The sequence below is a fragment of the Microtus pennsylvanicus genome, chromosome 10 (genome assembly GCF_037038515.1).
Source record: "Microtus pennsylvanicus isolate mMicPen1 chromosome 10, mMicPen1.hap1, whole genome shotgun sequence".
NCBI classification, from domain to species: Eukaryota; Metazoa; Chordata; class Mammalia; order Rodentia; family Cricetidae; genus Microtus; species Microtus pennsylvanicus.
Genome location: NC_134588.1, coordinates 91,141,492 through 91,166,878, shown reverse-complemented (window position 1 = coordinate 91,166,878; position 25,387 = coordinate 91,141,492). Strand labels below are relative to the sequence as shown.

General features: G+C 44.0%; 1 protein-coding gene across 3 annotated transcripts in view; it reads right to left on the bottom strand.

Moving 5' to 3' along the window:
• Positions 1–18,452, bottom strand: part of F11r (F11 receptor) — a 32,008-nt gene extending 13,556 nt beyond the window's left edge. The window contains exon 1 of one of the 3 annotated variants that reach the window (XR_012912107.1): positions 18,171–18,328. Coding sequence is in view for 2 of the 3 variants with exons in the window: in XM_075989134.1 (XP_075845249.1) it covers positions 18,171–18,231 (61 nt within the window). In the remaining variant the exon portion in view is untranslated. Of the gene's footprint in view, positions 1–18,170 lie in introns of all 3 variants that reach the window. The other 2 variants (XM_075989134.1, XM_075989135.1) reach the window with 2 other exon arrangements.
• Positions 18,453–25,387: the final 6,935 nt, after the last annotated feature.

Below are 25,387 nucleotides of genomic sequence, written 5' to 3'. Positions count from 1 at the left end.
AGAAACTCCTACCCTTAAGAGAAACAAAAAACAAAACAAAACACGGTGCCATCCAAAGCAAATTTAAACCAATCTGCCGGGCGTTGGTGGCGCACGCCTTTAATCCCAGCACTCGGGAGGCAGAGGCAGGCGGATCTCTGAGTTCGAGACCAGCCTGGTCTACAGAGCTAGTTCCAGGATGGGCTCCAAAGCCACAGAGAAACCCTGTCTCGAAAAAAACCAAAAAAAAAAAAAAAAAATTTAAACCAATCTGAACTGACATATAAATATCTCCAAAATATGAGGTTAATATATAAAGTGATACCCACACCCTCTTTGAGTCTCGCTATGCCTGACCTGAACTTGCTCACCATGTAGACGGAACAGGCAGAAGAGGCTTGCCTCAAATTCATAGAGGTCAGACTCCTGGGGCTTCTGAGTGCTACAATTAAAAGTATGCTTCAATCTACATAATTTTTTTTTTTTTTTTGGTTTTTCGAGACAGGGTTTCTCTGTGGTTTTGGAGCCTGTCCTGGAACTAGCTCTTGTAGACCAGGCTGGTCTCGAACTCACAGAGATTCGCCTGCCTCTGCCTCTGCCTCCCGAGTGCTGGGATTAAAGGCGTGCACCACCACCGCCTGGCTTACATAAATAATTTTTAAAAAATTATAAATAATAAAAATAGCCCAAGCACAGACTGACCCCACTTGGCAGTCGCCAACATCTCTCCTGCCCATGTTCTGTATTTCGTTAATGAACAGGTATATCTGAAGTATCATAACCTAGAAGAAAGAGGAGATGAAAGGAACGGTCACCCTTATTGTAGTGTCAGTACTTGAGGCCAACATGGACTACTGAGTGAACCCTGTCTCAAAACAACTCGAGGGAAAGAAGGGAAAGGGGGGTAAATCAGATAAACTACAAGAAGAAACACAGCCAAATAAATAGGAGAGGCAAACACATAGCCAGAAACTAGAAGGCATGGGGCTGGGCGTGCAGCCCAGTGGTAGAGCCCTTGCCTAGCTGCGCCAGGTTCTGGGTTTAATGTCCAGCACTACAAAAGGAGAAAAAGAGAAAAACAAGAGAGGACAGATGGAGAGAAAGAGAGGGGGAAGTATCCGATATCAGTTATCAGTGGTATACTGTATCAGAAAGTGAACAATGTTCAAATAAATGTTAAAGGTGAACTGAGGTAACAGGCGAGGAAGAAATGTGAGCTGCAGGGAAGGCTGTGTGAGGGAGGACAGGGTACAAAAGCACCAGCACACGGACGTCCTGGAGACGGGGGACAGAAAGCAGGAAAGCAGAAGGACATGCACAGGAGGATGTGGAAGAGAAAACAAGGGAACAGAAAATAATCACAAAATATTAACAACTAAGTCAGTCATCTCCACATATTTTCATGAGATACGATTTCTTTTACTCCCCTCTCACCAATGCCCTGGTTTTGGAGACACAGTCTCAGTATGCAGCCCCTGGCTTGTCCGAAATCAGTAAGTATATCACACTGGTTTCGAACTTTGACAATCCTGCTTCTGTTTCTACAGTACTGGTATTATAGGTATGTGCCACCAGGCTGAGCCCAAGAGACTTTTTTCAAGAGAGCTGGCGCTTGTACTCAGCTAATTAATGTGCTCTCCCCACCCCACTCCTTATCCTCGGGATGCATTCCAACATGTTCTGCCCTCACATGAAACCAAAGATAGTCTAAACCCAAAACTTTTGGATAGTCTTTCTTACATTTAATAAGACTTAATGCATAAGTTAGAAATGATAAAAGATTAGTAACAGTAACTCATAATAACATAATGGCAACACACTGTGATAAAGTTATTTAAAAGTAACGTACTATTTATTACTAGCCAAGCGTGGTGGTACATGCTTGTAATCCTAGCACTTGGGAGGTGGAGGCAGGAGGCCCTCAAGACAAGCATCAGCCATCAGTCACAAAGTGAGGCAAAGGCAACCCTGACCACACGAGACTATATCCATAGCCACCACAACAAAATCCACCCCAAATTCGTGTACTGTTTCTGGAATTTTCGTTTTAATATTTTCAAACCCAGACTGACCATAGGTAAACTAAAATGCAGAAATGAACAAGAATCAGGGACAAACTATATAAATCTGTAACCCTGACTGTGTAACTACGGAAAATCACAGTGTATCTGAGTAATAATACAATGTGGTAAATGGCTTTTCCAAAATGGTCCAATTTATCTAGTGTTATCACCTCCCACGTGCGTGTTTTAGGACTAGGGCAGAGTCTAAGTGCTCTTCGGTGTAGACAAAGTCCTATGACTACTGAGTAAGAGCCAAGAGTGATACACAGAATCTTCACATTAACGTTAGTGCTATTTTCTTATTAAATTCTCAAAAAAACAAGCCAGGAATAGTGGCACATGCCTTTAATCTCAGCACTAGGGGAAGGGGGGGGGCAGAGAGAGATGCCTGTCTATGCACACACTTAAGGAAACCAGAGATGTCTTTTTTTTAATTGATTTTATTGAGCTATACATTTTTCTCTGCTCCCCTCCCTCCCTTTCAACCCTTTCCCATGGTCCACAAGCTCCCAATTTACTCAGGAGATCTTGTCTTTTTCTACTTCCCATGTAGACTAGATCCATATATTTTTCTCTTAGGGTCCTCATTGTTGTCTAGGTTCTCTGGGATTGTGGTTTGTAGGCTGGTTTTCTTTGCTTTATGTTTAAAAACCACTTATGAGTGAGTACATGTGGTAATTGTCTTTCTGGGTCTGGGTTACCTCACTCAAAATAATGTTTTCTAGCTCTATCCATTTGCCTGCAAATTTCAAAATGTCATTTTTTTCTGCTGTGTAGTACTCCATTGTGTAAATGTACCGCATTTTCCTTATCCATTCTTCGGTCGAGGGGCATTTAGGTTGTTTCCAGGTTCTGGCTATGACAAACAAAGCAGCTATGAACATACTTGAGCACATGTCCTTGTAGCACGATTGAGCGTCTTTTGGGTATATACCCAAAAGTGGTATTGCTGGGTCTCGAGGAAGGTTGTCCTAATTTTCTGAGAAATTGCCATACTGATATCCAAAGGGGCTGTACCAGCAGAGATGTCGTGTGTGTGTGTGTGTGTGTGTGTGTGTGTGTGTGAGAGAGAGAGAGAGAGAGAGAGAGAGAGAGAGAGAGAGAGAGAGAGAGAGATACCTGCCTGGACACAAACTCGAGGAATCCAGAGATCACTCTCAGTGTCTTTCTCTCACTCTCCACCCTATTTTTTCAGTTATCTCCCGAGCCTGAAGCTCAACGACTGTCTACACAGCAAGCTCCCAGGACTCCTGAGCACTGGGACTAAAGGGGCACACTGCCGGGCCTGGCTGTGCCCTGCTTTTAACAAGGGTTCTGAGAATACAGGTCTTCATGCTTGTACAGCAAGTATATTTATTATCAACTGAGCCACCTCCCCAGACCCTCATCCCATTTTATAGAAGAGGAAACTGAGGCTTAGAACAGTTGCTGCATAAGAAGGCAAGGGTCATAAGCCTCTCTAATTCTTTTTTTTTTAAATATTTTATTTATTATGTGTACAATATTCTGTCTGTGTGTATGCCTGCAGGCCAGAAGAGGGCACCAGATCTCATTACAGATGATTGTGAGCCACCATGTGGTTGCTGGGAATTGAACTCAGGACCTTTGGAAGAGCAGGCAATGCTCTTAACCTCTGAGGCATCTCTCCAGCCCCTCTAATTCTTTTTTGAACTCCTGTTTTCTTTTGTGTTTATGTAGGCAGTATTATGAATCGAATCTAGGCCATGGTGCAGATTAAGAGAAGGGCTCTATTACTGAGCTACCATTCGGGTTTTAAATCTATTTCTTTTTATTATTATTAATTTATTTTTAATTTTAATTTTATGTACACGGGAATTTTGTCTGCATGTATGTCTGTACCAGATTATGTACCTGGTGCCTGCAGAGGTCAGAAGAGGGCACCAGATCCCCCTAGAAGTGGAGTTCGGGGCTTTCAGTTGTAATGTGGGTGAGAATCAAACCCAGGTTCTCTGGAAGAGAAGCCAGTGGTTTTTATTCTTTGTTTTGGTTTTTAACATTTATTTATTTATTATGTATACAATAGTTTCTCTGCATGTTTACCTGCAGACCAGAAGAGGGCATCAGATCTGATTATAGACAGCTGTGAGCCACCATGTGGTTGCTGTAAATTGAACTGGAAGAATAGCCAGTGTTCTTAACCTCTGAGCCATTTCTCCAGCATCACAGCCAATGTTCTTAATCTCTGAGTCATCTCTTGCCAAGTCTGTCCATTTCTGAGGCTCCAAAACTACTACGCTGTAGTCCAATTCCAAGCAAAGAAAACCCATCTACTCTTCAAGGCCCTGTTCAAATGTCCCTTTATTCCTGGTTTTTCCCCTGTAATTAAAGGTAAATTTAAAGATTAATTTATAAAATAACTTACTGTTACATGGCATGGGAAATAAAAAAATATCTAAATGCTCCCCAAAAGGTAAATGGTTAAATTAGCATAGCATAGTCATACAACACAAGAGATTTTTTTAGGGGAAGGGGGTTGAGACTGGGTTTCTCTGTGTAGCCCTGGCTGTTCTGGAACTTACTCTGTTGACTAGGCTGGCTTTGAATTCCAGAGCTCCACCTGCCTATGCCTCCCAAGTTCTGAGATTAAAGGCATGTGCTAACAAGCCTAACTTTAAGTTTTAATGTATTTGTATGTATTGCATTAATTTGTAGAAGCCTAGAAGTATTAGGCTATAGATATAATACATGTGATTAGGTTTCTCTATAGTCCTATATTATCCCATTTTTTTTTAAACTGGAGCAAGTATCTGATGTGGAATATTTATACACTGTGTGAACATGTATTGCTGGATTGGTATAATAAAAAGCTGAATTGCCAACAGCCAGACAGGGGGATTAGGCAGGACTTCCCAGCAAAGAGAGGATGCTGGGAAGGAAAGCAGAGTCACCAGCCAGACATGGGGTAGAAACAGGAGGTGCAAAATGGAAGAGGGATAATGCCACATGACAAAATGTCAATATAAATCGGTTAATTTAAGTTATAAGAGCATAAGCTAAAGTCAAGCTTTCATAACTCATAAGTCTCCATATTGTTGTGAGCGGGCTGTCCAGAGAGAAATCCAACTACATATGGCATTCAAATTGGAGGCTCAAATCTACATAGGGCCTGGGAAAGTGGTCTGTCAGGTAGGCTCGGAGGTGTGGTTCTTTTAAGAGGCCCTACTGTGCAGCTGAGCACTTGAGCAGCAGACAGTGGGTACAAATTCCTGCTTCAGACAGACACAACAAATTCCAGAGCTAGAGCAGGTAAATACCACGCAGAGCCAGGCAGCCCGGATGGATGATGATATATGATGGACAGCCATCATGAGGCTAGGCTCTCAGGGACCTGAAGGGGGCGGAGCCAGCCACCTCACCCCTCTGTGGCAGTAACCTAGCAGTTTAAGATGTGTTTCTCACAGTTAGAGAGCACAGCAAGTGTACGGCTGCAGGCTCAAAAAGAGTCAGGTACAGACACGCATAAACACACAAACTCTGAAAAGGTACAATATGCTCTAAAAGGTGCTTTAGAAAAAGAAAATGGATACAGTCGGTCATAAAACTAGGTAATTAAAAAATGGTAAGTAAAGACTTTGAAGAGAGTAAAGTAATAGAAAAATGAGTCACATAGACAGGAAATGTTATAACACAGGGAGTTTGGACCTTATTATGGAGTTTTGTTAATTTTGAGTTATTTGGATGCTAATGAACATAGAACAACAGCTGCTGAGAGACACTGGATTATGAAAGGGACTGCTAAATTAAACCAGACCATACAGTTTATAGATAATCTGGCATCAGAATGAAGTTGGGAAATGTGTTGCACTGGAGGAAAAGATTGTGCTTACACACACACACACACACACACACACGCACACACACACACGCGCGCACGCGCAAAACAAAAAGCCAGGTATTCCTTCAAAATTAATAAAGATCAGATTTGACCAGGAAAGACCTCCTGAGGATCTTGGCTTACAGATATGAGGGGAAAAAGTCAAGAAAGACTACAGGGCAGGTAACATATATGCTGACCCTTCAACAAGGGAACAGCTCTGAGACTAGATGAGACATCTTATTGGCTACAGGGTCCTCATCATTTATATTATACTTTGGATAAGCAATTCAAATGGATAAGCTCTACACTATCCCATCACACTGAGACTGGACAACAAATGATACAGCTAGCTCTCCCAGGACTTGACCAATATCCCAATTTTTTCAGGGTCCCCTAAAGATGCTATCACCCCAGAAAACAGGAAGCAGTCTAGAGTAAACACAATGCCCGCATACCCAAGAGGTGGAGTGGGTGGCTTCTGGTCCATTAATGTATGTTTTTCATTGTTTGGGGCTGGGGGATTAGTTACAAGTTGTTACTGGTAATGATCAAAAAAATAAATAAATAAAAATACTAAACAGAAAAAAAAAGGTTAGATTCAAGGATTTTTCTAAAAAGAAAAGGGGGATATAAAAGTGACAGACTAAAAGGGTAATTATTTAACCTACTTTTAAATTTAAAAAACTATGAATCTCAAATGTTTTACATTAGCATGGATTTTTGCAAACTGATACAAACTTAAGGTCATTTTTGTTATACTGCATATGTTTCTACTCTTGTTTAAGATATTGTACCTGTGCAGCTCATTTCTTAAAGGCTATTATTATAAACTGTTTAGGATAATTAAGAAATGCAGGTTAGTAGTTAGTCATCTATAACAATAAAACCTATAGTCATGTTAAATATGTATTCAAGGTCAGTAAGAGATATATTATAGCTAGATAGATGGTCTTAAAACTCTTCGGAGACCTACAGAATATGGCATTTAAGATGCTTTAATAACATAAGACTTTTCATGACAGTGAGACACGTACGCTTCTGGAAATACCAATTGACTTCAATAAAGACTGATGGGCATTGAATAACCTCCATATGGAGTTTGCTTTCAATGTGGCAAAGCTAGTCATCTGGCCAAGAGACTGCCCTTGCCTCAACTGCTGACGGAATGCTTTCCAAACTGGATAAGCAGGACAAGAAAAGGGAACTGCCGAACTTTGTCAAGACAAGGTAGGATGGTCATTCTAGCTAAATCCCTGCTTTACAGAAGTCTGTCAAATATTTTAGGCCTGTAGGCCAAAGAGGGATGCTTCAACATTACACAGGAACCTGTTTTTATAGCTTTGGAAGTTGTTTGTTCTGCCCTTCCTCTCTACTCAGGTAATATTATATCCTTCTTGGGTCTTTGATGGGGTTGAAGACTAGTTATAGTTACTGTTTTCTTGTTACCAAATTCAGAAAAGAAATCCACAAAAGAGATGTAAATTGCATAAGGTTGAGAAATTTAAAAGCTTAAACTGTTTTTCTAAGAAAATGTTTTTATGTTGGTAATACAGTGATAAGTGGCTTAGGTATAAAACTTTGGACTCACTATGATAGGATAGACAATACAGTACTTTCTCCAAATTTGCCAAATGCCAATGAACTGGACATTGTAAACGCAATTCTTACCTGATAACTGTTCTTACTGTATACAGCTTTCCTGTGTTAAGAATTAAAACTTTTCTTTTTTATTTAGACAAAAAGGGGGAAATGTGGAATATCTGTACACTGTGTGAAAATGTATTGGTGTGATCAGTGTAATAAAAAGCCGAATGGCCAAGAGCTAGGCAGGAAATTTAGGCAGGACTAAATTTCTCTCTTCCCAGTAGAGAAGGAATTCTGGGAAGAAGAAAGATGAAGTCACCAGCCAGACACAGAGAAGAAACAGAAGATGAAAGAGAGGTAATGCCACGTGGCAGAATCTCTATTAATATAAATGGTTAATTTAAGTTAGAAGAGCAAGAGGGACAAGCCTAAGCCGAGGCTGAGCTTTCATGGTTACCAGGAAGTCTCTGAGCTGCTATTTGTGAGCTGGCGGCCCAAAGGAAAGTCTGGCTACAGGTGTCACTCTCTGTGTTGTTCCTGCTTCGAAAGTGAGTCACTCTGTAGTCTAGACAGGACTCCAACTCACCATCCTCACCATCCTCCTCTCAGGGTCCTTCATGCTGCGATTACAAACAGGGAACAGCACAACCATGGTGCCTCTATCTCTGATGTGGGAGTGTCATATATCAATCTGTTGATTTCTCTGGTTAAGCAATAAAGAAACTGCTAGGCCCATTTGATAGGCCCACCCTTAGGTGGGTGGAGTAAACAGAACAGAACGCTGGGAGGAAGAGGAAGTGAGGTCAGACTCCACAGCTCTGCTCTCCGGAGCAGACGCAGGAGAGACGCCATGCTACCTGCTCCAGGGAAGACGCACGCTATGAAGCTCCGACCCAGGATGGACTTAGGCTAGAATCTTCCCGGTAAGCGCACCTAGGGGCGCTACACAGATGATTAGAAATGGGCCAGAGCAGTGTTTAAAAGAATACAGTTTCCGTGTAATTATTTGGGGCATAAGCTAGCTGGGCAGGGCTGGCGGCTGGGGTGTTTGGGGACGCAGCCCCGCCGCCGCCTCATATTACTACAAATGACGCCCAGACGTGTGGCTAACTAAACCCACTTAAAAAACCTGAGAAGGCTTAAAAATAAGGGAGAGATCATTTAACACAGATTTTTGCTGTTTGTTGGTGGCGTGCTGTAGAGAGATTTCCTGATTCAGCAACAGCAGCAGAAAAAAAGCTGCGTTATTTTAAAGTGTGGCTTCCCGGGACTGTGCCGCCAGTGCAAACTCTGGCTTTATGTTTGTTTTCCCGCTTGGGATTGGAAGGAGAGTGCTCTGAGACCTTGACGATGACTCAGAGCTCCCCGCCTGCTCCTGGACAGAAGGCAGAATCAGGCTTAGGCAGGCAGAAGAGCATGGCGGATTCCTGCTGCCATACAGAGACGTGTTTTTAGACTGCGCAGTGCTCTGCCTGTCAGATTTGGATGTTACTTGGATGAAAAGAATTTCTGTGCTGCACGCTCAGTCTCAGAATTAAAGTGCTGAGTGCCGCTCCTACCTGGTAGCCCCAAGAGGCTTCCTGACTCAGCTTCAGCTGCAAAACCCTGCAGCTCATTAAGAGGTCCTGCCACGAAACACTTAAACGGTGTTGACGAAAAGCTGAACGCATGCTTTTCGGTTTTCAGCCGTAGCAGGAAAAAAGCTGCGCGTTTAAAAATGCCGGCTTTCTGGGCCATCCTGCCAGGGCAAACTCTGACTGTTTGAGGCAGGAGGGCCGGCTACCGAGAGAGGACTTGAGTGTTGTCTGTTGTAGCTTGCTGGCTGGCAGGGACCTTGCAGCCAGTACCTCAGCCAGTACCTCAGCCATGAGGCTGAAAAGCTAAGGAATGGGCTGGATCCAGCCGTCAAAGCCACGCCTTTAGTCCTACTGATATTGCTTGGTAAATAAAAGACTCATGTGGTCAGAAAAACAGAGAGAGATACAGTAAAGAGAGCGTCAAAGACAAAGAAAAATTTTAAATGATTTACTGTGTGTTAAAAATATACGCAAGCTAAAAGTTGAAGTTCTTAAAGTAAAAAAGAAAAGGAAGAGAGTTGTTGTGTATACACACCTTTAATCCCAACACTTGGGAGGCAGAGGGAGATTGAACTCTGTGACTTCAAGGCGTGGTAGCACACGCCTTTAATCCCAGTGCCTAGAAGGCAGAGACGAACAGATCTCTGTGAGTTCAAGGTATAGTAGCAAACACCTTTAATCCCAATGCCTGGGAGGCAGAGACAGGAGGATCTCTGAGAGTTCAAAGACAGCCTGGTCTACAGATATGCGCTCAAAAAGCAAAAAGTTAACTTAGGAATGTCACAGCTTAGATTCTTAAGCGCCTAATGATTTAAAGGCGCAAATCAAAAGTGTTCCTGGATAGTAAAAAATTGCAGATTCACAATAGGACAGATTCAGACCACTAAATGAGTCACACTGTTGGATGAATGTACGTAGGCTTGGGAGAGAGAAGAAAAAGAATATAGAGAATAAAGTTAATGGTTTAAAAAGAAAAAAGTAAAAGTAAAGTCTTTAAAGAGACAGAGTACAGATAGTTATAGATATAAATAAAAATAAGCCGCGTAAAGATGGAAAATTCACATAGAGTCTGGATTCTTTGTATTATTGTGTTTTCTTTAAAATTTTTGACTGTGAAGGAGCTAAGTACAGACAGACATTTCATTATATGGACTGCCAAGTGGAACCAGAACGGATATCATGAGGGTATGATTTCAGAATTTGGATCTAAGGATATGATACTTTGGAAAAGAGATTCTTCTTTTGTTTTCACAGAGGATGAGACTCTATGGATTTCTTCTATTCCGATTTGGTATGATGGACCACGTCCTCCTGAAGGGTTGCTGTGAACATCTTCAGAAAATTGCCTTGCTCAACTGCCAACTGAGATAAACCTGGCACACAGGTTACACCCTAAAATCATTAACGACGCCCCCATTCAGCAGGAAGCAGTTTGGAGAGAAAAAACTGCGCCCATGTTCCCAAATATAGTTTATAAATGTTCTTTTACATTTAAAGGGGGATATGATATAGGTATGAATAATTTGCATTAGTATAGATTTTGCTTTATTTATAGAGATTTAAGGTCAATTTTGTTATATGTATAAATGTTTCTGATGTAACTTTTACTTGATAACTGTTTTGTTATATGTAATTTCGCTATGTTAAAGTTAAAGCCTTTCTTTTTTTGTTTAAACAGAAAAAGGGGAAGTGATGTGGGAGTGTCATATATCAATCTGTTGATTTCTCTGGTTAAGCAATAAAGAAACTGCTAGGCCCATTTGATAGGCCCACCCTTAGGTGGGTGGAGTAAACAGAACAGAACGCTGGGAGGAAGAGGAAGTGAGGTCAGACTCCACAGCTCTGCTCTCCGGAGCAGACGCAGGAGAGACGCCATGCTACCTGCTCCAGGGAAGACGCACGCTATGAAGCTCCGACCCAGGATGGACTTAGGCTAGAATCTTCCCGGTAAGCGCACCTAGGGGCGCTACACAGATGATTAGAAATGGGCCAGAGCAGTGTTTAAAAGAATACAGTTTCCGTGTAATTATTTCGGGGCATAGGCTAGCCGAGCCAGGCGGCTGGGGTTTTGGGGACCCAGCCCTGCCGCCCTCATATTACTACATATCTCTTCAGTAGGATTTTTATTTTAATCTTTCCTTTCTTTGCCCTCCCCCCCCACACACACCTGCAAGCTTAGGGGCTGGAGAGGTGGCTTATTAGGAAATTACTGCTCCTGAAGAGGGCCCAAGTTCAGTTCCCAGCATCCAGTCAGGTAGCTCACAACTGACTGTATCTCCAGCTACAGGGAATGGATACCCTCTTCTAGCCACCGTAGGGACCCAAACATATGTTCATACATACTTACATTTATACATGAATTAATTTTTTTTAAAACTGAACAGAGGTACCCCACAAAGATGGTAGTGCCCACCCCAGAAGCCATGGGTTATTAAATAAAAATCTCACTAGGTAGCGGTGATGCACACCTTTAATCCCACCACTCAGGAGGCAAAGGCAGGTGCACATCTATGAGTTCAAGGCCAGTCTGATCTCCAAATCAAGTTCCAGATAGTCAAGACTGTAACACAGGGAAACTCTTGTCTCACCAAAAAACAAAACCAAACAAAAAAAGAAAGAATGAACAAAAGAAAGAAAGAAAAAGAATCTCCTCAGTGCCAAGTATAGGATACTTCCTTATAAATGTTGGTCAGGTAGTACCAGAGGTACCAAAACATAGAGGATATTGTATTACCCATTGCTCTTAGCTCTCTACCTATAATGGGCTTTCTTTTAGATCACCAACCAACTCCCAAATCATGACACAGAGATTTATTATTAGTTATGAATATTTGGCCTTATGCGCATTTCTTGGTAACTCTTATAATTTATATTAACCTGTTTCTCTTCATCTACATTTTTCCTCGGGACTTTTTACCTTTCATTCATTCTGTATGTCTTTTCTGTGTCTGCCTGGCGGCTGCCTGGCCAACTAACCCAAACATCACTGTTCTCTTCTCCCTGCCTACCCCTCTACTGCCTAACTACTGGCCACTCAACTTTTTATTAGCTCAATCAGATGCCTTAGGCAGACAAGGTGAAGCAGCAACACACCTTTACATAAACAAATGAAGCATAAACCAAAGCAACACACCTATACACAGTTCAAGTAATATTCTACAACGCCCAGAACTAGATGGTAAGACTCTACTGTTAAAGATACAATATACTTTAGTTGCAGGATATAGAGAAATCCAGCTGGAACTGAGCTAGAAGCTTCCTCCCCGGGGCTGGCTGACTTCACAGTGCTGGAAGGTGCTATCTAGGCAATTGGAAAGCAAAGCAATCAGTTCTGTTATTCAACTGTGGATCTTACAAGCTATAACACCAACCTGCCAAGCAAACAGTGCCCACTGTGCAGTAACAGCATGACTGTTAGAGGAACAGCCAACTGCATACCGAGTAGATCGGAGGCTTACTCCACAAGAGGGCATTTATGAACAGTACCATGGACCTGGTCAAAGCATAGGCTGGAGGTCATAGGTCATAGGCCATGAGCCCCACTGCTTTATTTTCCTAAGTGGACATGCCACTCAACTGCCTTCTAAATATTTATATTAGTCAAAGAAGCTTCTTTTTTGCAGATGGTGGTTAATGACTTAGAACCAATCAAGATGCTGGAAATAAATGATTACTGAATGTTCATCTCTACGTGGGACATTTGTATCACCCCTCCAAGGCTCTGAGAACTTCACAAGATGGGGGGGATGGGGAGGGGGTTGTAAGAGCCTGACAACCTGAATTCGATCCCCAAGTCCCACACGACAGGAGGTCGGCCTCTGACCTCCACACATGACACACGTATACATACATACAGTGCAATAAACAAACAGAATTGTACAGATTGTTTCTCAAAGGCTGTAACAGCCGGAGGATGTGGAGGAGGGTAACGAAAGGCTGTCATCTGGGCACAGAACAGCTGCTGCACTCATATCCCGAGCAGCTGTGCTTGACGGCACACGACTGGGCCCTAGAGATTCAGTCCGGGCTGGCAGCGGGGCTTCTGGGTCCCTCCTGCTCACCCAGTAATTGGCAAGATGGCTACCGGGGAGGAGTCACCGTCTACAGTGGTGTAGCCACAGCTGAGTTTCGCAAGGGCCACTAGTTTATAGCACCACACCCAAGGCCTTGGTTAAACTCAGTGAATCACAAAATAGAAACAAAAACCAAGCAAAGGGCCAAAGAGACGGTTCAGCTGGTAAAGATGCCCGCCACCAAGCCTGACAACCAGAGTTCAGTTCCATGGCAGGAGAGCCAACTCACACAAGGTCTTTCCTGACCTCCACGTACACACACACACACAAATGAAATCTAAAAAATGTGGTCCTTAAAAGAATAAAAGGAAAGAAAGATGTGTAAGTGAGAAGGGAATTTTTTGAGGGAGGGAGATGGGTAGGAGTGAAAGGGGGATAAAGGAGGCACGTGTGAGCATAACCAGAACACAGTGTATACAATGGCGCTGTCAAAGATCTCAGCATGCTGGCATTACTGACACAAGTCACCACATCCATCACAAGAGTCATCTCCTGCCTTTTGCTCCCAAAACTTTCTGTGCTTTGTTGACACCTACCCCCCCCCCCCCATATCCAAGTTGGGGATCCTACTTGCAGCTCTTGGAAACAAAGAAACAAGCTGGCTTCAGTCCTTAGCTGTAGATGTTCCCTGAACTTCCCTAAACCTCCCTGAAGTCCCCCCCCCCCCACAACCCGGTTTCTAACATGAGGGTCCAGCCCACAGCAGAGCAGCTACTTCCTTCTACTGTTCTAATAGGAAGTCCTTTGTTTTCTCTCCATATACATCCGGTTAACTATTAGAATATTCCTCAAGACGCTTTTATGCCACTAGTCTGATTTTTAAAAAGGAAGGAAGTCAGCCGGCCAATCTCTGGTTTTCTCTAAGAACACAGTCCTTCACATCTAGGCAGACGAACTTCAGAAGACGCTCTGGACATAATGAACAAACACACACTTTCTGGAGGTTGAAGTGATCGGGTACAGAACGCCTGGGCGATAGGAAGGCTGTGTGAGTCCTACTACAGAGCAGGCTCGAACTTCTGAAGACGGTAGAGATCAACAATGGCGGCGGGAGGAGGGGGCTTTCACTCCACGCTCCCTCCCGCCCTCTCTTTGTAGACTTTCCAGTTTGACCTGTTCGGCCCCCTCCCCCATCACAAAGGACAGTGACTCCTGCCAGGACGGAATTCACCCAGGGACCTGGCATCACACTTCCTGCCAGGCAGCTGCTTCCTCTAATCCCACCCCTGTAAAACAAATGACACGAGCTGGACTTTGGACAGAAACTCTGCTTATCAGGGAGTCCCAGGCAAACCAACTCCAGGGTTTCAAAGCCTGGAAAACCCCAATGCCCATCAGCTTATACTGCATCCCCTACCCTCCTCCCAATCCTGAGAAACCTCTTTCTCACTTCATATTTGCTTTTCACACCTAGCCGAGCCTGTGCAGAGGGAAATAGGCATGAATTCTGAGATTTCCTAGTCTCAAAGCCAACAGATGTTCAAATCAAGCCCCATTACTTCCTCATTTACCACATAAAAAGTATGTCGCATTTCAATCCATCTTTGGGGGTTTGGGAGAGGGACATGTCGGCACCCTTCCCCTTGAATTCCAGCTGTGTGGAGGTTGGACAGATCCAAGCAGCCAAGATCATAGCCCCTATAATAATGCTAGCTAGCACGGCGGAAAAAAAACACAGTCGAAACTGAGTTCAAGACTACTAGCCTAATCTACATAGCAAATTTCAGGCCAGCTAAGGCTACACAGTAAGACTCAGTCTCAAAATAACAACAACAACAAAAAAAAAGAGGAGGAGGAGGAAGAGGGGGAGGAGAAGGAGGAGGAGGAGAAAGAAAGATTGATTGATTGATTTTAGGCTATATTAAGTAAAATAAACAAGATGTGATCTAATGCATACTGTACTGTAAGCCTCTACTGTGTAAGGAAATGGTGAGAAAACAAATACACATTTGCACACATGTGTCTGCATAACAAAATACTAGAAAGAATCTCTGCCAGGTATAGTTTAGCAAGAACAGAGTGGGAGGGAACCACTCCACCCCTTCGATATATTTTGAATCTCAAATCCTGTCAACCAATGCACTTTGGATAAACACTTTTTAGAATCACAGCAGCTCTGCCCACAGAGCTACGCTCGAGGCCCTGAACAAGCCCAGCTCACAAGCGGAAGTGAAATATCACAGGTGAAAGCATTCCAGAGCCAAGCCTAGCCCGCTGGAGCACCGCCACCGCTCAATTTCCTCCTAGCTGTGGCCACTCACCAGTTTCTAGTTTCAAGAGAACAATCATTTCCCCAGGATGAAGCAGTAGGCGTGACTCACCAATCCACAGTTTTGAGGAAAGTCTGCCCCGTGAACAGCACATTGGAAATCCTCAAAGGGGACTTCTTCAGAAACACCAGAAAAACCAAAAGCCATGGCCTTTGTCCACCCCTCTTAGCAAGGGAACCCCACACCCAGGTAAGAGGAGGCAGCGAAAATGTCAGCATTCCACCCAACCCTGGCTTGCTTTCCTCCCTTCTGGATACAATACAATTTGGCCCATCCACTGGCCAGTGCTCGTAGCTGAACTTTTTCCAAGTTCAGGTTCTCGAGGGAATGGAATGCAGCATTCTGGGTCACCAGTCTTACAACCCCCAAGTTCAACCCTCGCGGAGTGTCTGTGTGTCCCTGCCCACTAAGTACCTCAGGCTGGAGCTGTCTTTCACTCAGCTGCTCACACTATCTTGTTCTTTCTTCTCCCTCCCCGATAGCGGAGACCACAATGAGAGCGACTCAGAAAGAAAAGGACACAGTGGCCATTTGTTTATGCTTCACACCAGATGCGCCCCCCCCCAAAAGACCATACTTCAATTTAATGCTAAAATAAAGCCTTGCCAGCGGGAATTTCCCTGCTTCCTTTGAACTACTCTGGTAAGGACAGCATTCTTACAACCTCACAAAATCCAAAGGGGTAAGTAATAGCTGTGCAGCAGAAATCCCTTCATGTCCTGGGATGTAGCTATTACCTCCATTGATCCTCACGGCAAGGGCAGGACCAGTATTATTACACCTGTTTTATAGCTCAAGAGCTGAGTTTAAGGTCACAAGACAGAGAAAAAAGCAAAGCCAGGATGCCTGATGAAGTGGCCAAGCTACCATTTCCATCCTCATTTGCACTAAGCAAACCACTCCCCTCCCCCAGGTCTGCCTTGATTTAAAAGTTGCCTGGTGAATTCCTCCACCCTACCATCCATACCCCAGCCCCACCATAGGAACCACTGCCCCGCCAAGCAAATGCAACACCTCAGGCTTCCTAAGAACGTGGCAGCTTGCTCAAAACGTCGCTGTCACAATCCTTTGGGCGGTAGTTTGCTATAGAACCAAGATAGGAAGTTAGGGAAAGAGAAAAGGAAGGCGGGACGGTGTTAGAAGGAAGCAGCTTCAGGAAGTTTACAAGCCTAACAACTGCTGTCAGTGATCCAGAAGAAACTGAACACAAAACAGGAAAATGGGTGTGGCTAACATTTCTAAGATACAAATTAAAATGAAATAAGTGATGGTTGGGCAAAGAAAGGAAGGTGAGGAAAAGCAGAAATGGATGAGCAGATTGAGAAGTTCAAGCGAGACAAGAAAGATCTGGTGGAAGGTTGTTTTGGTTTTGTTTTTTGTTTTATAAAACAGCAAATTCTGAAGCAATCACTCAGATAGTGCCTCATCCCTAAGATGCTGGCTCTCCAGGAATGGAGGACAGAGGACTTTGGTCCAGCCCCAGCTTCTACCCCCCTGTAAACTGGAAAGGTCATTTCCTCTCTCAAGACTAGTTTCCTTATCTGTAGGAAAAGAGAAGTAGGATCACCCATCGTCTAGTCCACCCACAAAACTGGTTCACAGCTTTGTGATGAGACAAAGGCGTTATCTATCTATCTATCCACCGTGGGTGATCTATTTCTGCTCTCCAAAAAACGCAGCAAAACAAACCTTCAGAAGACACCAGCATTGACTGTAATGTCTCGTTTCCTCTAAAGCAGGAACCTTGAAACAGATTCATAAAGAACATGTTCCAACAAAACTACCCAACAGTAGTGTATGACACTCGAGAACCAGACATAGCACACCCAAGTCCCTGAGTTTGGTCCTCGACTCTGAAGGGTGGTGGCGGGGGAAAAATCAGACAGATAAATATACAGGTGCTGACACACATTGACCAAGGCACAAACCAACCAACCTCACTCTCGGCCTCATCCAAACACACCTCTGAGACAGTCAAGCCCCAGCTTGCGAGCCTGGTTGTTTCTCAGGAAAGGGAGGCTACAAAGAAACAAAAAACTCTCATTCCGGACAAGGGGGAGGGCAGAGTTCTGGCTCTGAGATCAACCAGCCAAGAGACCCAGTCTCCCCCAGGGAATCGTCACTCAGTCAACAAGATTAATTAAGGACTCCTCGCTAGTTATTCAAGGAAGGAATTATGAACGCTATGATCTGAGAAGTTTATTTTAGAGATTTCATTTCTTCTTCAGACGCTGAACCCCCCGCATTAATCCCAGAAGGTCCACAATTTAACAAGAGCGAGACACCCTTTCTGCAAAAGCCAGGAAAGGAAACATTCCCTACCCCCACCTCCATTACATTTCCTCCTAGGACACTTGAGCCAAGGGAGTCCGGATGAGAGGCTCAAGGTCTCTCTGAGTCCTCCGAGAGGGGGAAGACGGCAATTCCCAGGTATATATGGAATGGAATAAGTAGCTGGATAGTTGGGGCGGGAAGGATCCTCCGGCTGAAGGGGAGACCCAGAACCGTGGACAACCCCCCCCCCCCAGTTATTTTTAATGCTCCCGGCCACGGTGTAGGAGGTGGGGTCACAGATCACCCGCTTGGGGGAGGGGAAAGCCAGTATCCAGGTGGGGGAGGGGAAAGGATAGCACCCAGACCTGGGCGGAAAAGTGGACTCCTAGGGCGAGGCAGGCGAGCAGGCAGGTTTCTGGACTCCTCCCTTCCCGAGGGCGCGTGGGGGTGCGCCTTCGTCCAACCTCTGACCGGACCACCCATCTACTCCTCCAAAAACTCCGGGAACTCACCAAGGATCACAGACGTGAAGAGAAACAGCAGTTTCTTCCCGGTTTTCCCCTCGGTGCCCATTACAGTTACAACCCCGACGCGTCGGGCGAGCCACTCGGCTGGGACGTGCTCCGCGATCCACCGCGCTGGGACTGGACTCCAGCCGCCAGGTTGAGTCCAGCCCGCCTTTCTCTCCACGCCCGGTGGGCGGCGCCCGGCTGTCCCACGTTCCGATTGGTGAAGAGAAAGGGACCTCCGACGAGTGACTCACCGTACGCAGGTGCAGCCCCGAACTTTCCTCCCTCTTGAGTCCGATTGGTGCCTTCCTTTCCTAGAGACCTCTGGTTGGTCCAGAAGACAGTCGCTTAAGGAAACCAAAGCCGCCTCCAACAGGTAAGGGCATCCCGATTGGCAGCAGGGTTTGCAGCTAGGACCTTTCTGACTGGCCGGGCTCTTAATAGTTATCTCTGAGGAGATGGGGAAGGTCACAGGCCTCTAAGATTTAAGAATCTGTTTGGTTGGATTTTTTTTCCCATTAATTTAAAATTGCTCAATGCTGCACAATCCTCCTCCCTCCCTTCCTTGATAAGCAAAAACACATATTAATATGGGAAGGTTGGGAGAAAGGAGGAGAGATACTTTGAGTACCTACCCCAAACTGGGTTACTCTGTCCTTCTGGTTACATTCTTTCAAAAAGAAACTCAATACACAGACAACACAAAACATTCAGTTTATAAAAGCTGACCTACAGTTCCCTGGATGACAGGAGATTTGTCTTTTTTATGGGTATGATTAGTCAATAGCTCCATTGCTGAGCCTTACATTTGGGTTGGTTTTTGTTTCCCTAGACCAGGGCTAGCTATGTGGCTGTAGCTGGCCTCGAGCTGTGGATCTTCCTGTAGAAAAGGCTATCCCACACCGCAGCACCTGCCTGTAATTGCAGCACACAAGAGATAGCTACAGGAATATTGGAAGTTCAAGGCCAGTCTTAGGTACCTGGTGAACTGTAGATCAGCCTGGGCTTCATGAGACCCTGTCTCAAAATTTAAAAATGAAGAGGAGGAGGAGAAGGAAGAACAGAAGGAGGAGGAGGCAGCAGAGGGAAGGAAATAACCAAAACCATAGTGTCTGTGCCTGTAACCTAGCACTTTAAAAACAAGCCGGGCAGTGGTGGCACACATCTTTAATCTTAGCACTTGGGAGGCAGAGACAGGCAGATCTCCATGAGTTCAAGGCCAGCCTGATAAATTCCAAGGCTCCAAAGCTACTTAAGAAACCCTGTGGGGGGCGAGGGGGGGGGGGAAGAGGCGGGAGAATTAAGAGTTTAAGGCTATCCTTGACAAGGTAGTAAATCTGACAATAGCCTTGGCTAAAAGAGACCCCATTTAAAAAAAAAAAAAAACAGGCTGGACAGTGATGAGTAAACCCACAGAATCGGCTGACGGGAGCTAGTGGGAACTCACTGACTCTGGACTGACAGCTGGGGAACCTGCAAAGGACTGAACTAGGGCCCCTGAATGCAGGTGACAATGCGGGGGGGGGGGGGAATTAAGCAGTATGTGGGGCTGAAAGGCCAGAAAAGATTCCATTTCTGTGCTGGGCCCTTTGGGGCCCCCAGGAAATGCTGAAGGCTAACACCCCAGCCCTCAGGATAAGCTGAAGGCCATGGGACCCCTGTTTAGGGGAAGTATTAGCTAATGGAGAAACCTAAGTTACATTAATGTTGCTGACTGCAGCCCATTCCCCCACCTGTAGTCATACAGAGAATGTTGACGACCCAACTTCCCCTACCAGCTGGGTAATATTTCAACCAGTCCCTGTGGTTAGCAAAGGGTCAGCAGATGTCTGGAGGACTTAAGGGGAGGGGTGCTATCCCCCTTAGACTAATAGCCTATCAGGAACTAACAGCTGAGCTTTACCTAATCTTTAACCAATTATAATATAGGATACGTAATTTTGTCTTTTGAGACTGTAACTTTATGACTGTTTTGTGGTTTTCGTCGTTATAAACCCCTTACAATAGTAGACGGGGTCCTTCTCCCTCCATCTGCTGTGTCAGACTAGGAGGCAGAGGACCCGTGCTAGCCCGTACTTAATAAACGAAACCTTGCTTTTGCATTCGGAAGTGTGGCTCCGTGGTGGTCTTCTTGGGGGTCCTAGGACTCAGGCACAACAGGGCCACTGGCAGTGAGACCAGGATCTAACCCTAAAACTTACTTTGTGGAGCCTATTCTCTTTTGAGAGATACCTTGCTTAGCCTAGGAAGGGGCAGAGGGACCTTGGTCCTGCCTCAGTAAGGTCAGGGGGACAGACTTAGTTGACTTCCCAGAGAAGGCCTTACCCTCACTGAGGAGCTGATGGGAGGGAGGAGAAGTTGGGATTGGTATGTAAAATTAAATAAATAGCTGGGATAGTGGTGACGCACGCCTTTAATCCCAGCATTCAGGAGGCAGAGGCAGGTGGATCTCTGTGACTTCAAGGCCAGCTTGATCTAGAATAGCCAGAACCTTTACACAGAGAAACCCTGTCTCGAGCGGGGGCAAGGGGGGGGGGGGTTAAAGATAAATAATAAAATAAAAACAGGCTGGAGAGATGGCTTAGCAGTTAAGAGTGCCGGCTGCACTGGGCATGGTGGCACACCCCTTTATTCTACATAGTGAATTCCAGGACAGCCAGAGCTACAAAGGGAGACTTTTTCTCAAAAAGCCAGTAATAACAACAACGACGTGTTTACCAAGCATGACTGGGTGAGATAGGAAAGTGCAAATAAATAAAAACAGCAGTTCTGCTCAGAAACAAACAAAAAACAGTTGTGACTTCAAGGTTGGCACCATAATAAACAGGACAATGCATAACCAAGAACAAAACTTTGTACTACTAAATTGAAACAAATGTCTGGGTACCTGCCAAGTGCAAACTATGTTATTCCTTCTCAAACAAATTTAAAGTCCTAAGGTGAGACCTTACACAGTTTGGGATTGTTTGGGGTGGTCTTCCTTTAGCCCAGGCTGGTCTGAAACTCAGGATGTACATGGCCCAAAATGTCCTTGAATTCAGGATGTCTCAGCCTCTCTAAAAACCAAGATTATAGTGTGAACACTATACCTAATAAATATGTGAAAGTGTTTTTTTTTTTAATTTCCAGCTACTATGCCCTGGCAATGCACAAAATGTTTAATTATTCTTTTCTTCTGGTAGTCTTTCCTTTAAAAAAATAAAATAAGGGGGCTGGAGAGATGGCTCAGTGGTTAAGAGCATTGTCTCGACTTCCAAAGGTCCTGAGTTCAATTCCCAGCAACCACATGGTGGCTCCCAACCATCTATAATGAGGTCTGGTGCCCTCTTCAGGCATGCACACAGACAGAATATTGTATGCATGATAAATAAATAAACAAATAAAAAAAATAAAATAAAATAAAAATAAGCCTGGTTGTGGTGGTGCAAGCAAATCTCTGTGCGTTCAAGGTCAGCTTAATCTACAGAACAAGTTCCAGGACAGGTTCCAAAGTTACACAGAGAAAGCTTGTCTCAAAAAGCAAAACAAAAATCTAAATAAATAAATATTAGGAGCAGGAATGGTGGCTTAGTGGTTAAGAGTGTATACCGTTCTTTCAGAGGACCCACTGAATTTTTAGTCATATTGGTGTTTTTTTTTCAAAGAAATATTTATTTATTTATTTATTTATTATACATACAATGTTCTGTCTGTATGCTTGCTTGCTGTCCAGAAGAGGGCATCAGATCTCATTACAGATGGCTGTGAGCCACCATGTGGTTGCTGGGAATTGAACTCAGGACCTCTGGAAGAACAGTCAGTGCTCTTAACTCTGAGCCATCTCTCCAGCCTGTCATACTGGTGTTTTGTTGTTGCTTTCTCTGTTTTTGTTTTTCTGGGTCGGGGTTTCTTTGTGTAATAGCCCTGACTGTCCTGGAACTAGCGCTGTAGATCAGACTGACCTCGAACTCACAGAGATCTGCCTGCCTCTGCCTCTCAAGTGCTGGAATTAATGGTGTGCGCCACCAACCCTGGCAGACCCAGTCTTCTAGTAGGAGGCTGCTTGTTCACTCCCGGCTGCCCAGACTCGAAATAACCAGACAAATTGTATTAAAGAAATCACTGCTTGGCCTATAACCCATTTCTATTATTTTCTAGAATTACTTTTTTTTTTTTTTTTTGGTTTTTCGAGACAGGGTTTCTCTGTGGTTTTGGAGCCTGTCCTGGAACTAGCTCTGTAGACCAGGCTGGTCTCGAACTCACAGAGATCCGCCTGCCTCTGCCTCCCGAGTGCTGGGATTAAAGGCGTGCGCCACCACCGCCCGGCTAGAATTACTTTTTAAGCTTTCTCAGGTTTTACGTGGAAACAGTCCTACCTTGGCACACCCATCTGTAATAGAAGACTGCTTGTTTGTTCCCGGCTGCTCAGCCCTGAAATAACTACACAGAAACTATATTATTTGCAGTACTGTTTGTATATTGCTAGGTAGCTCTTACATCTAGAATTAACCCATTTCCATTATTTTATATTTTGCCATGAGGCTTGTGGCCTACCAGCAAGATTCCAGCTGACAGCTCACGTCTTTCCCCCCTGGCAGCTACATGGTGTCTCTTTGATTACACCTACTCTCTCTATATATCTCTTCCAGTCTGGCTATATTCTGTGAAGCCATTGGCTGAAAGCAGCTTTTTTTATTCTTTAAGCAATAAAAGCAACACATATACAAAGGGACTTTCCACACCATTTCCCCTTTTCTGTTTTTTAACTTTAACATAGTAAAATTACATATAACAAACAAGTATCAAGCAAGAATTATAGTTGCAATATTTATATCTATTTTATCTTTTATCATAACTAAGGAAAACTATAGTTATAACTATCTATTCTTCAACTCCAACAGAGACCCCAGAAGGATATAATATTACCTAAGTTAACAAGAAGTGCATTGTAAGTAAGCAACTTCCAAAACTCTAGAATTGACAGAGACATCTCACTACCTAGACAGTCACCCAAAGTTCTTCTGTATTGTTGGGGCACCCATCTTCAGCCTACAGGCCCATAGTATCCAGCAGACTTTTCCATGAAGCAGAATATTTAAAGATCTGTTTTACCTTGTAATGGTAAAGTTCATCAGTTGCATTCTTCTGTGTCCTGCAGAATGTCTGGCAGACTCTTTCATGAAGCAGGAGCACTGAAGGACTGTCTCACCTTTAGGCAAGTTTAGCAGTCATTTCTCTGTGGGTCCTGCATATCCAGTTCACACAGCATAACATCAAGCAGTCCAGGCAAAAACAGTTTCTTGCCCAAATGGCTATCAAACTCCATAAGGAGCCTCTTCGATGCCCATCTTCTTTTTGAAGTATATTGGTGCTGCCAGGAACAGATGTGTCATTGTCATGATAAGTCCTTATTTTATTTTATTTTATTTTATTTTATTTCTCTGTGGTTTTTGAGCCTGTCCCGGAACTAGCTCTTATTGACCATGCTGGCTTTGAACTCACAGAGATCCACCTGCCTCTGCCTCCCAAGTGCTAGGATTAAAGGCGTGTGCCACCACTGCCTGGCATCCTAAATTCTTAAAACATTTTAAATGCCATATTCTGAAGGTCTCTGAAAGATTTGAGGAATATCTACCCAGCTGAAATATATCTCTGTATATCTAGAAAACCTAACTAACATGACTACAAGCTTGACCTTTATAGATGCCTATCTATTAACTGTATTTCTTAATTATACATTACATTTTTAAAGGTATATTCTTTTTTTAAAAAAGATTTTTATTTATTACATATATAGTGTTCTGTCTGCATATATGCCTACTCGCCAGAGAGGGCACCAGATCTCATTACAGATGGTTGTGAGTCACCATGTGGTTGCTGGGAATTGAACTCAGGACCTCAGGAAGAGCAGTCAGTGCTCTTAACCTCCGAGCCATCTCTCCAGCCACCTATACATTACATTTTTAAATGAGCTGCACAAACACAATACCTTAATCAAGAGCAGAAATATACATATAACAAAATTGACCTTAAATTTGTATCATTAGACCAAGATCCATACCAATGCAAATAATTTATATCTATATCACAGTCTTTATTTTTATTTTATTTGGAAACAGGATGAAACAGGGATTCATTGTATTATCCAGGCTTGTCCTGGCCTCTCATTATGTGGTCTAGCTTAGCCTGAACTCTTGACCATCCTTATTCTTCAGCCTCCTTTACCACACCTTGCTTCAGTTTTCTTTTTCAAATTGGAATATATGCTAGTATGCTGGCTAGTTTTATTTGACACAAAATGGAGTCATTTGGGAAAAGAGGACCTCAACTGGGAAAGTGCCCCACCAGACTGGCTGACAGTAAAGCTGAAAAGAGCCCTTCCCTCCCCAAGGTGCTATTGGTTATAGAGGTGTAGCACAGCAGTAGAAACCCTAGCTAAGATACCCGTCAGCTTTTCCTCGATGTTACAAAATCCTTGACGCCACAGGGGCCTGTTAAACCCAGAGTGTTAAACCTGGAATTTCTTTTTTTTTTTTTTTTTTTTTTTTGGTTTTTCAATACAGGGTTTCTCTATGGCTTTGGAGCCTGTCCTGGAACTAGCTCTGTAGACCAGGCTGGTCTCGAACTCACAGAGATCCGCCTGCCTCTGCCTCCCGAGTGCTGGGATTAAAGGCATGCGCCACCATCGCTCGGCTAAAACCTGGAATTTCTGAGGCTCCTCCAGAGGCATCAGCTCAATTCTTTTCATTTCTTTCTATTTTGGGGGGGGGGATTTAATTTACTTATTTTATGAATGAGTGCTCTGTCTGCATGTACACCCTTATGCCAGAAGAGGACATCAGATCCCCCTAGAGATGGTGAGCCACCATCGCCCGGCCTTTCTTACAGATTTGTAAGTGTTCTTTCCATATGAAATGAATTAGCCCTCCTATGTATGCTATCAGTTGAACATTTCCCAGGTGCTGTTCCTTCTGACTTGTGTGTCTATGCACCTGTTTACCAGTGCAGCCGTGTATCATGCGGAAGGCTTTGCTTGATTGTTTAGATTTTACTTAATCTATTTTTGGTGGGTTTTTTTTCGTTAGTTGGTTGGTTGGTTGGTTGGTGGTTATTGTTGTTGTTTTTGAGACAGGGTTTGTGTCGCCTTGGTTGTCCTGGAACTCACTCTGTAGACTAGGTTGACCTCAAACTCAGAGATCTTCGTCCCTCTTCATCAGAGTGCCTGTTAAAGAGAGGCATGT